Source organism: Eptatretus burgeri, chromosome 2 (assembly GCF_056783735.1).
Source record: "Eptatretus burgeri isolate ZD-2024b chromosome 2, Ebu_testis_v1, whole genome shotgun sequence".
Lineage (NCBI taxonomy): Eukaryota > Metazoa > Chordata > Myxini > Myxiniformes > Myxinidae > Eptatretus > Eptatretus burgeri.
Window position 1 is genome coordinate 119,231,248 of NC_140962.1, and position 13,346 is coordinate 119,244,593.

The 13,346-nt window shown below is 38.7% G+C and overlaps 1 protein-coding gene across 5 annotated transcripts in view; it reads right to left on the reverse strand.

Moving 5' to 3' along the window:
- Nucleotides 1-1,819: 1,819 nt before the first annotated feature.
- The window catches only part of CMPK1 (cytidine/uridine monophosphate kinase 1), a 41,747-nt gene continuing 30,220 nt past the window's right edge, over nucleotides 1,820-13,346 (reverse strand). For all 5 annotated transcript variants that reach the window (XM_085870967.1, XM_085870963.1, XM_085870964.1 and 2 more), the window contains exons 4-7: nucleotides 8,635-8,787; nucleotides 6,470-6,546; nucleotides 4,291-4,387; nucleotides 1,820-2,716 (exon numbers count right to left, since the gene is read on the reverse strand). In XM_085870967.1, the coding sequence (XP_085727093.1) occupies nucleotides 2,687-2,716; nucleotides 4,291-4,387; nucleotides 6,470-6,546; nucleotides 8,635-8,787 (357 nt within the window). In that variant the 3' untranslated portion in view covers nucleotides 1,820-2,686. The remainder of the gene's footprint in view (nucleotides 2,717-4,290; nucleotides 4,388-6,469; nucleotides 6,547-8,634; nucleotides 8,788-13,346) is intronic.

A 13,346-nucleotide genomic window follows, 5' to 3' on the forward strand; every position in this document is an offset into this window, starting at 1 on the left:
AAAGAGGATAGAGAAAGAGAAAGAGGATAGAGAAAGAGATAGAAAAAGAGAAAGAGATAGAGAAAGAGATACAGAGATGGAGAGATACATTGATACATAGAGATAGAGATCGAGGATAGAGACAGAGACAGAGATAGAGATAGAGACAGAGGATAGAGATAGAGACAGAGGATAGAGATAGAGACGGAGGATAGAGATAGAGACAGAGTATCGAGATAGAGGACAGAGGATAGAGATAGAGATAGAGATAAAGAAAGGGAAAGAGAAAGACATAGAGACCGAGAAAGAGACAGAGACAGAGATAGAGAAAGAGGATAGAGACAGAGAAAGAGGATAGAGATAGAGACAGAGATAGAGAAAGAGGATAGAGATAGATATAGAGAAAGAGGATAGAGATAGAGAAAGAGAGAGAGACAGAGACAGAGACAGAGATAGAGACAGAGATAGAGAAAGAGGATAGAGACAGAGACAGAGATAGAGATAAAGAAAGAGAAAGATAAAGAGGATAGAGATAGAGAAAGAGGATAGAGATATATAGATATAGAGATATAGAGATAGAGAAAGAGAATGGACATTTTGAGGTGTCGAGATGTATGTATATGTGGCAACGTGACAGACATGACATCAGCAAATGACCGATGATGTCATGACGTCATTACGCCCCTCAGTGGTGACATCACATGTCGCCATGCAAACAAATGTAAAAAATTAGAAAATCGTCAAAAATTCCCAAGCCTCTCTGTCTGGCACGATCTCACATGGCCAATGCTGTTCATTCGACCACAGAGCACCCACATGCCAAAAGTGGCCACAATCCGTCCAGCAGTTTTGGAGGAGAAACATTAAATTACGTGCAGATGTTAACAGAAATAATTTTTCGAATATCTTTTTATACAATGTTGCTTGTTACATTTTTTGTGCAAATTCACCTTCTGAGGTCGTCAGCATGTGCAGAAGAGGGTTTTACATTGCAGACGCTGTTTGTGTCTTTATATTTTTCTCTCTGGAGGGTCTCGTGTGGGGAGAAGAGAGCAATTCTATCGATGTCAATGTATTGTATAGTGCCACCTGGTGTGAGCCAGTACGACAAGTCAATAAAATACACCACCCATCATAAAAGTCACGGAATAAACCCGTCTTTCAGTGGCAGTTTAATATATTCAGCTATCTCTTTTGGAAAAGTAACTCTCCCGAACATAAAGTCTCTCCTGTTTGTTGTTTCTCAATACTCGATCCAAAAATCGATGTCTGAAACGTCTTGGGCTTTCTGTTCGGTCGCATGTGAATCAAGGCAACACCATCTTTGATTTTCATTCCAACGTGTGGAGGATATCTTTCCATGGAAGAAAGGGCTGGTAGATATTCCTGGTTCTAATGCCAAAATAACTCTTGCACGTCACCATCTTTGGAGACCTTTGTGTCGTGTCCCTCGCTTCATCGATGTGTAATACAAGCTCTTTTTGGGGAATACGCTCAAGATTGGCTCGCTGGATTTCTCCTTTACAGGCGTCTTCAGCCCCCAGCACAGGGCTGCCGTGCTATCACACATCTCTTGTGCTCATTTGCATGAATTGGATGCATATCACTGCTGGTGAGCTTTACCAAAACCTAATGATCCTGAACTGCAGCATATGACTTGACATTCCTGTCAGTCAAATTGCAGGCTTCTTGGAGAAAATGGGGTTGAAAAACAAAAGGGGGTGGGGTGGGGTGGGGACAGGTTAACATCAGTTTGCATTACAGACTTGCAGCTGAAAGCACTTTGTACAAATTCATGAGGTTTACTGATTTAGGTTGTACAAAGAGGGATACATGCTGATAGGATCACAAAAAAGGTGCAGTTTATTACGTGTTTTTATCACAAGGTTTAAAAAGATACATCTACATCCATTAATTCAACTCAACAAAAGTAAAAGATAAAAAGAGAACAGAATACATAATTGTGGCACATACAAAGGTCTTTCAACCATAATGTAATGGTCTATAATTAATTGTCATACTGCATTTGCTCCCGATGCACACATACATTTGTAAATATTTAATGCTATGATGCAAGTCTTTTTTTTTAAAATTAAACCAAAATGTTCATTTTATCAAAAAAAAACCTTATGATCCAGCAGCAGCAGCAATTCTGAGCAACATCACTTCACAATAATCTACCCTCGATTACATTTGCATATTGTTTGCAAAACACAAAGGTCTGAATGCACAGTCAAACGATTCTCCAAAGCATCATAAACAGTCAACCCAATTATACAGATATGTGCCAAGTTAATCCAACAAACCAACAACCTTGTGCTCTCAAAATTTTTATTCTTTTGGCTATTATTGCATTGACAACATGAGCATAAAGTTTAACATCGGTCAGATGACATTGGTTTACTGGTTTCAGTCGAAGTCGCTTTCTGAATATTGAAAGATCGTTTGCCTGTAATATCATACTATTCAGGAATTAAAGCAAATTCTTAAGCAAGGAGACGCCACCCAGCATCACCTTTGACGCATCACTTCAAGTCAAGGATAAGTTGAAAGTAACAAAAATCAAAACAAACATCACATAAGATAAACCCAGTGAATAGCATTTTAGTAAGTATACAACATATGCAGTACTCATGTTCCCAAATTAATAAATAAATGTACACAAAGACTTGATGCGCATTCCACTTGCAAGAGCGGTGAAGGGTTTCTAGAAAAACGTTTTCAGTCTCTCAAAGATCTGCAGAAAATAGAGGATTAAAAAGATAAAACATTCGAGGAATTTACCAATATGTAATTATTAAGAAAAAATTAACTTTGGAAGGTATCTACAATCTACATTATTATACACTAAGGGGTCGATTTTGTTCACCTTTATCTGTTTGGCGTGCTGCTGTCTTACATTCCCTTCTGTGGTCTGATAGGCTTCATGGTGCTTTATAGTTTGTCATCGACAATTCTGAACTTCCTCCAACATTACTTGGCTTTTTATTTTTGCCAAAATGTCTCTTGGATTCTGAATGTTGCCATTTTGGTGATCCAAAGTTTTGTCCAGTTGTAGTTATTGGTCGTTTTTCTATAATGCATATACAATACATAAAGCTCTTTCTAACCACTGACTGACTGATATTAAAGATCGCTACTATCCAGGTGACGTAGAAAGCTGAAATGTTGCAAGCCGCTGGATAAACAAGCTGATACACCGGGAAAAATCACAATCGTCGAACAACATCCATAAATGAAAATATAAATAAATGAAAAAAAAATGCAGATGAGCAACCCGAGACAATGGGGAAGCACGTCAATATTTGTGTGCCGATGGAAATCGAGGCCAATACATCAGGAAAAAAAAATCACAGAACCGTCGGATAACATCTGTAAATGAAAATGAAAAAAAAATAAGAAAAATTAAAAGAAATAAATGAAAAATCAAATACAGGTAAGCGACCCAAGACAATGGGGAAGCACAGTTCATATACTTACACAATGTGTAAGCTTACCCTGCTAGTATGTATGTGTATATGTATATATACATATACATACATATGATGAACGGGAATAAATTACTGCATGGGGATAGTGTGAAATAAAAAAATGTTGACAACCTGGGACTCGAACCCTTGTCTTGGGTCACATCAACCACAGCAGACCGAGGCTGCACTGACCAACTTTTATTTATGGATTTTTTCCAAAGGTTTGGTGATCCCCCTGCCCCCCTCACCCAATTGGGCATAATTCATTTGAAATAAAACTTTTAAAGCTGCTGGAAAAAAAATTTCAGAAGCTTACTGCCATTGATGCAACATACATTATATTACACCACATTATTTAACACGTTAAATTAGTTCTTCGTGCTTTGTCCTTTACGACATCCTTAAAATGCTAAGTTTCCTGTTTTGAATGATTTTCAATTCTTTTTGACTGCCAGACAGGCAGACAGACCAAAACAGTTACCTTACGCTGTGTGCGTGTGCATGGTTGGGATGAGAATCCATAGTTTGCCGAAATCAGAGCCAAAGTACTGATAAACTGCAGCTTCATGTTTCAATTCATGTTCTAGTGTTCAAAATATAAAATTCAATCAAAATTAAGTAGTTCCTCAATCATAGACTGACAGACAGATACAGATGGAACAAATTGCAGAAACCCACTTTGCACTTCGCATGCAGGTTAAAAATTAATTGAAACTATGTGGAAAATGCCAATTTAGCAGGTGAATTTTTATTGGTCGTTTTGGTTTTGGTTGGTAGATCAAAAATTAATTCAACCAACAGAAAATTAATTATCTATTGCACAATCAACTGCATACGTCACCTCGTCGACAGATCCAGAAGCATCAACCCGACGCACCTTCCCCTCCTTCTCATATTGGTCAATGATTGGCTTGGAGGATTCGAGATATGTTTGTATCCTGGGACGAGAAACATGGAAAACAATTATATCGAGGAAATTCAAACAAGACAAGAGGTACAACCATTTGGCTGAGCCAAAAAATTAACACAGTACAAAGGGGACAACCCAATGACCAAATATTATCCAGTATATGGAGATACCAGCCTTTGTGAAGTAACTTATTCCAGCTCATTTTTATTTTTAGAAGATCGAGGATAATGGAATAGCGAGGTGACGGAGGGTATGAACTGAAAGTAGCAACTCCTGCATATAAGCAACTGAATGAACAAACACGTAAAGAGAAAGAGATAACAGGATGAATACACCAAGGAATCTTTAATGTCTACCCACAACCAGTGTTGACAGATGGCTCTTCTGGCTTAACACACTTCCGATGGACGGCATGCACATTGATGCATCGCCCTGCCTGTGAAACACCTGGTGTATTGGAAATCAGCCCACATCACCACATTATATAAAAAGGTGCAAAAAACAACCCAGTCAACAGGCCTATTAGCTTACTTCCAATCATCAACAAGGTCATGGAATCTATCATCACAGTTGAAATGAAATCATTCATTTTCTCCAATGACCTCATCTTAGATCACCAATTCAGATTCGGACCAGATCACTCCATCTTGGACATGCTGCTCCGACTCTCCCAACAATGGATGGAGGCCCTCAACGTCAGACATGACATCAGGGCCGTCTCTCTCGACATATCTTGACCTTTTGATACAGTCTGGCATCCTGCCTTGCTCTCTAAACTCTCTGCCTATGGCATCCATGGCCAACTCCACTTTTGGGTCACTGACTTCCTCTACTCTCATAGCCAATGTGTACCACTCAAAATAATCCTTTCAACTCCTCCACCTGTTAAGGCTGGAGTCCCCAAAGGCAATGTTATAGTCCCTGTTCTATTCCTAATCTTCAGCAACAATCTCCCTGACTCTGAAAAACCAATTTTTTTTTCCACATGCTACAACTCCACCCTCTGCAGAGACATCCCTCATCCTTCCAACAGGCAAGAAACTGGTTCAGAGAAATTTGCTTCTTCCCTCTCTTAAGACCTTGACAAAATTACAAGTTCGTCATACACTTGCAATATATCATTAAATCCTGACAAATTTCACTGTGTGTGTGTGTGTGCGTGCGTGCGTGCGTGCGTGCGTGCGTGCGTGCACCAAATGGCAAACCCTTCCATCCACTTCAATTCCTGTGTCTCATGATCTTTCTTGGGAACGAACTCCTGCATCTCACTATCAGCGATCGCTGATCTGTCTTAAGGAAACCACATATCAAAGTTGGCCTTCAAAGCCAGTCATGGACTGGGCATCCTCTGTCGTGCAAAGTCCTTCCTTGTCACACCTAAACTCCTATCCACCTGCAAGGCCTTCATCTGCAGCTGGATGGAGTACTGCTCTTCCCTCATGGCTGGCTCCCCTGCCTCACACCTTGCTTAGCTTGACACTGGAAACCAAGGCCTTCATGATTATTGGAAAATCCCATGATGAAACTGAGTCTATGGGCTTGTCACTTCACCATTGAAGACAGGTCAGTGGTCTCTGTCTTCTACCACCTCCTTTCTGGTCCTGCACTCTGCTCTTTCAGTGCCTTGTCCACTTCCCCACCGCCAAAGGTTTCTGCAGGGTGTACGCGGTCCACCATCAACCCCCTTCGAGTGAAATCAACTTCAACATTCTCTTCAATCACATTCTTCCTTCAAGGTCTTCAAATTTTCACTTTTTCCTTCCCGATAATTTGCTTCTGTATTCGTCTTGTCCACTCCATGCATCCTTCCCGACCCCTCATTCCTGCCCACACCCATTATTTATCCAATTCTCCCTCTATTTTGTCCTTCAACACTGCTGTTGGTGTCCCACCCACCCCCTTTCTCCTGTTCCTTTTGTTCCGTTGCGTCCTGATCTGGTCAGTGTTATCGTGCTTCCACGAGCCTAGACTTTGTATAAATGTTTTTTTTAGTTTTTTTTTTTAATGCAAGCACTCACCTCTGAGCTATCCTGCTGGCATTAGCATCAGACCACAAAGCTGGAAAAACATAAAAACAAGCATTTGCTCTTGAAACAGATGCACACCATACCGTTTATTTAAGCTTTCTTCATTGTCGTCAACTCGGCCGCTTGACTGGCTGCGATCTAAACAGCGTTTTTTGCATATCTGGCAGGGAGGAATGAAACATGCTTATTTCACACATCGATTTTGTGGGTGAGGTGTTCAGGTAAACAAGATAACATTGTTTGTTATCAGTAATCTCTAACAGTTTTTGTCTCTTTCACTTTATGTCAAAAAATTACTGAAAAAGGTTTCGCAACAAAAAAAAAACGAAACATCATTTTGTTTTATCCAATTACAAAAATATATGAACACAGAAAATATGGTTGTAAGAAAACATGAGCGGCAGTATCTGCTTTGTGCAGTCTGCACATGGACGGAAGTTAATCCTTTTATAACTCTAATTTTCCCAGCTACCTCTCCAGATCTGTTTGTCCACAGACAGGTGTGTGGCACACATATCCTGTTCATCTGGATACGTGTGGCAATCGCCGGCATGGGACATGGTTCCTGGTGCCATAACAGTCAAGAGGTTTATATTTGATGTATAAAGGTGCACGTTTTACTGGTAAAGAGAAATACCTTTAATATACCAATCATTATTTCTGCCAAGCTTAAGTCCTGAAATGGTTATAATTAATATTTTTTTAAAAATTAAAAAGGTCCTCTACAATAAGTGAAAAACAAACATTCAATGTAGCCAAGAAAAAGTTTCAAAAATCTTGTGAAATGGGATCATACTCATAGTTCTAAATATTTTGCCCCAATGCAAGCAGATATTCACAACCTCAAATTGTTGCAAAATACGTTCAAGGTTTTCTCAATGACCAAACAAATATAAAAGTACAAAAGTTTCCCCCCCCCCCCCACAGTATTCGAATATTTTACTTGCAAATGACCAACCGCTGTAAAATGGGATTGTAAACCACTGGCTTGGATGTATGAGGGTTGACGATTGTGAAAGTGACATCAAAATGTGTCAAATCTCCAAGATTATCTCCGATTTACTCATGACTTCCAGGTAGTCAAATGAGATGAAAGTTATCTCATAATAATTAATTTTTAGAAATAAATGCTACATTCACACAGAAAAGTTAATTCAAATTCATGCAGGTGTATCAAGAGCCAAGATACATGTGAGCAGAGGTTTGTACATCAAAGTATCGGTCTAGTTGGTTTTTCTGGAGCCACAGAGTATTTGACCAGATTACACTTAAGTGTGAACAAGGCATCAGCGCTTCCTCTGACATAACTCACTATCTAAAGGCACTGTCTTCTGCGATAATTCTCCTCTCTACCACTTGCCAACTGAACAGTATCAAATATCTTCCTGCGAATGTCAAAGTCTTAATACAGATCAAAATTCTTAGGAATTAATATTATATAGATTTAGTTACCAGGGATCATCTGTGTAAAGAGAATAAATCCTCAAAAATGGCCAATTTCGTTTTAAGATGAGCAAGAATAAAGATTTCATACTGTTTCCTTAGCAACTGGTAATTTAGACCTTTTGGATGGACATGAAAATTTTTACAAGTTCTGGTTACATTTCATAGTACCATGAAAGTTAAAAAAAATAAATGAAATGGCAAAAAGCATCACCAGTTGTTCTGCAATTGGTGTCGATGAGTGCAAGTCAACCACTACTGTATTGAAAGTGAACAAGCAGGCATCAACAATGCAAGGATTGGGTAAAGGTTTACTCCTTGGATTAATGAAAGGGTCGGGTTGTGGGTTGGGCCTGCACTTACGCTGGGGAAGACCTTGTTTCTTAAAGGACAGGAGTTAACATTACCCTGAATACTTTACTGTACTTTCCTGTATTTGGCATTAGGTCAATGGCATTTATCCATTTCTATAGAAATGGCAAAAACAGTTTTCGAGAAGTTATCGTATTAACATTCAATCCTTTCCCCCCATTCCCAAATGGCTGATTTGAACAAATTTGGTGTGTTTACTGCTTACATCCTCTGTACCTGGCGCTTTGAACCTCCCCAAATGTCTCCTCAGTCTCAGCAGAAAAGGTTTTACTCTGGGGTCTTAAAATGTTTGAGGAACTATGTTGACCTTGAAGGAGATCATATTAACAAAAAGCAACATATGTCACGACTTTCTATCTCTACACTATTTGTCAATTTTACAAACAATTGTAAATCCCTCTAAACTCTAAAGGAAGATGTCAATCTGTCATACCTCCAAATCGCAGTCAAAGAAGAGGACAAACTTTACATTTGCTTTGTCTTCCATGTGCTTGTTCCATCCTTTAACGTTATCCTCGTTTCGTGGGAAGCCATCAATAAGAAAACTGCTTTTGCTGCTATCCAACTCCATGATGTTTGTCATGGCCTGAAAAATAAAATTGGTTATTACCTTCGCATTCTGCGAAAGGTTATGTTTTAGTCGCCGTGTATTTATTTATTTGTGAATATGTGTGTTTGTTTGTTATTCGCATAACTCAGAAAGTATGAAACCAAATTGCATGAAAATTGGTGGGATGATTCGTGATTATCCAAGGACGATTTGATTAGATTTTGGGAGCGATCGGGTCAAAGGTCAAGGTCATGAAAAGGTCAAAAACAAACTTTTGAGCATAACTTCCTTCATAAGACAGCTATCGACATGCAACCAACGCCATATTGTTCCATGACGAAATACCTTTCGGGTACGTGATGTCAGATTTGACGTGACGTCATCAGAAGTGCGTCAAAATGACGTCACAAGATGACGTAAATTTTCAATTTTTGACCATCAGTTTTGATCATACCGTTTTGTAGGACTTACCTTAAGGACGTCACACACCAAATTTGACGTCGTTCGGACTGACCGTTATGACGTCATTGACGTTTGAACATAACGTTTTTCAATTGTGGCTAAAATGTCCTGATATTTTATATTCAAATATCTATGTAATTTGTAAAGGAAATTGTCCCAAATCCAGGCATTATGATCAGTACCAAAATATCTGCTTATTTATGAACAGGTTTTTCAAATAAACTCTATGGTCAAGGTCAAGGTCACACTCAAGGTCAAAATATACTTGAAGGCATAACTTCAGATCTAATCGAGCTATTGACATGAAACCAACGTTAAAATGTTCCGTGAAATAAGAGCTTTCAGGATGGTAGTCCGCGATTGGTAGTGACGTCATTGGAAGTGCGTCAAAATGACGTCACAAGATGACGTCATTTTTAAACTTTCGATTTTTTTCAGTGTTTACCATTCCATTTTGTTGGACTTCCCTCAATGATGTCTAACACCAAATTTGACGTCCATCGGACAGATGGTTGTGACGTCATGGACGTTTTTAAATGATGTTTTTCAAATGTGCCCGGAAAAAAGTAGCGGCGGCGAAGGTATGCGCTCCACCGAGTGCCCGTTCTAGTTTGAAATGCAATGCCTTTTCTCACCTTGTAATAACACATCACTCAACTCGACGTCAACACACTAAACTATTCCATAAATACAATGCGATTAAAAAATAAAAACTATTCATGAATAACCAATATATGAGCATGCCCCAAAAGCTTGTTCTCATTGAAGGAACAGCTTTCGAGAAAAAAAAAATGTGAGAAACGTTATATTTCCCAGATGTTGATTAAGGAACAAGTAATGCTGTTGTCAACAAACCTGCATATGGTGTTTTGGTGTTTTGACGAAGACTTGGGTTGAGTAGTGACTTTGCTGCTTGGTTGTGCAATGGAAAACTTGTCAACTGCCAAGAACCTCGCATAAGACATTCTTTAAGTCCTGGATAATGTTTCTGTGAAATAGATGGTCAGCTGTCTGATTGACTATTGTGTCGTTCAGTAGACTGCATGATTATGCTTTGGACTGATACAGATGGAGCTCCTTCAAAAACGAAGAAAGCCCAATCATTAATAACAATCAGGCTGCTGCTAGATGCTAAGGGGATTTTAATGTTGACTCCAGTTCTCTTGGATGGTGCAGAATCAACCCAACAGGGAAGAACATTTGACCTGTTCCTATCTTGCACTTATACATCTATTTCTGTCTGTCTGTCCATCGATAGAATCGACCCCACCAGGAATAATCCCATCATATTGCATACCATTGGAATCCTCTTGGCAAATGGAGATGCAAGAAATATTTTCAAACTTACAGGATAGGGTGGGGGGGAAGACCTCAATCTTCTCTATGTGAATGTGTATCGTATAGCACCATGTGTTGGGAGGCAGTATTACAAATCATCTTTTTATATCTAAACTCTCAATTCCTTCCACACAAGGTGAGGGTACCTCTGCCCCTATTTCATAAACCTTGTTTTGTGGAAAATCAATTTTCCTTTGACTCACTTTCAACTGTCTTATCAAGTTGCTCCAACCTGAATGGAAGACAAGAATTAAACAAATCAAAACATGCCATTGGCTTGGTGCACCTCAACTTTTGTAATGACAGTTCATATGAACATTTGTAAAGGTTAGCCAAAGCTACCAGCCAATGAATGTTCTGGTTTATAAAGCAGTTTCTCTTCAACTCGATTTATGCAGAATAATTTAGTCATCTCATGTCTCAGAATCAAAATTGATGCTCCTGAAAATCATCAAAATTTTGACGTACTGAATACCCTGATAAGCGGTTGATATCTCTACAATCTTATTTGATTGCTGGTTTGAAATTTGAAGGTGTCGATTAAAATTTCTTATGAACTCCGTACTCCTTTGCAAAGGCTTTGTTTTGTGATTCACCACTGAGGTTTTATGTGGCCGAGGTCAAGGCAGTTTATTCCTGGTACGTGAAACACCCTGCAACCCATGCCTGCAGAAAGCGTTTTTTTTTTTTTTTGGAACACCAGCCACATTTTCCATCCAATCATCATGTAACTTTCTTAAAATTATCCATAGGTAGGCGCTCCTATGTTGAAAGTTTTTCGTGTCAATTTCTCAAGCGGTTGTGGAGAAAACGAATTTAAAAGGTGAAAAAGTGAGGACCTCAGCTGATGTTCGACAACATGATGAAGGATGGTTGTGGATGCCTATTATCAGCTTTGCCATTGATTCTCAATCCATGCTAGCTGTTCATACAGTTCGAATAAGTCTGGTCCAAGAGCAAACAGTAGAACTCCAAGAGCAAGGAAAGAGCATAGTGGTACCACTTCCTGCTCTGCAATGGGATCAACTGTACTTCTAGGTGCTGAAACACAATCCACCGTTGCTTTGGTTGTGACATCTACAATAAAACTACCAGCTGTGTTTAAAACAAAATATACAATTACAAAAGCACAGAAAAAAAAATAAGGTAACCTAAAATGAAAAATGCATTGGTTTTTGAGATATGTTGTGCATTTACAGAGATTCAATGTGGTGAGTCACAGTGCATAGATATAAAATTTCTTGGCTTTTTGACAGTTCTCAAAAAACGACTGAACTTCCAAAACAAACATGAATTTTTCTTCAGATTTTGAATAAGTTTCACAGTGAAAAATTCTGGACACTGGAATATACCAGTTACCCAAATAATTTCTTTCAAACAGCTATGACAGAGGCTCAGCGTCCCAGCAAGTGCATCATTCAGTCCTTCGTATTGATGCGTAAAACAGATATGTAATCACGCCATTGTGTTATAGCAAAACAAATTCATCCCATCCTGTCCCAGAAAATATTTTCCAGAATGGATTTCCATCCCCCAGATGGAAACCCCCTCCCATATGGACATGCAACTCACATTACAGCTCCTCCATGAGCCCTGCATAATGCAAGAGTAAAAACAAGAAAAAGAGCAATCAATCAGATTGCAGACCCTCACCAGGACTTATTTTGTGTGGCATTTGTCTACTGGTGAGTTACATAATTAATAAGAGACATAATTAGAACTACCAGTTTATAACTGCTGGCAGTGATGACCGGGTACCAAGACATCCTGCTTTGATTGGACACCTGACCCTGACCCATGACATTTAAAAAAAATTATTCAACTGAATTTTTAATGGGAGTAAAATAAATTCAATTCAAATTGAATGAAAGAGCAAATAGGTAGAGTCCTGCATTGGAGTCATCAGAAGGAACGCAAACAAGCAAAAATGATGTCATCAGGAGGAACCTGGATAGGATTCACATTTCAGCTGCTACTCCTCTACCCTCAAACCCATCCAGGCACAGGCAAGTGAGCCTTATTCCAAAAAAAAAAAAATATATATATATAAATTAAATAATTCTGGCTGCAAGACCATGTTGCTTGATCAAGTTGAAATTTAAAATATGCATTCCCCATCACTACTGGATAATAAATCTGAAGTTTCATGTCGATTGATTAAGCGGTTCCAGAGAAAACATTATTTAATATTTTTGTTAAATATTGACATCAAATATGTGAACCTTTTGTTCCTCATGGATAGGCGATATTTTACAAAATTATACATGTAAAGTTTCGTCTCAATCTGTTCAGCCACTTCAGAGGAGATGTTTGAAGGTTTAACACAAAAAAAAGGAATCACGTGACCAATGACATCAACACTTTTTCTATGTACCATTTTATCCTGAGATGGCCCCCAATTTTTCATGCTGATCAGATGGAGCATTTTACAAATGCAATTATGACATCATAATGAAGACACCTATGACGTCATAAAAAAAAAAATCACACTTATTCCCCATGAGGAGTACTTTCCATGTGCCAAGTTTCAATTTCTTTCCTTGGTAGGGTTTCAGAGATACAGAGGTCCAAAGTTTTTTCCGTTTTTCCAACATGGCTGCCACACCACATGACTTATGATGTCATAATTATCATTGAAACATTCTACATGATTAGTCACACCAATAATGAAAATTTTGTCTCAATCCAACAAGTGGTTGTGAAGAAAAACACAAACATTCTGTGTGAACAAACAAACAAACAAACCGATAGACAATCAAACAAACAAACGGACGGACCCAAACGAAATACCCTCT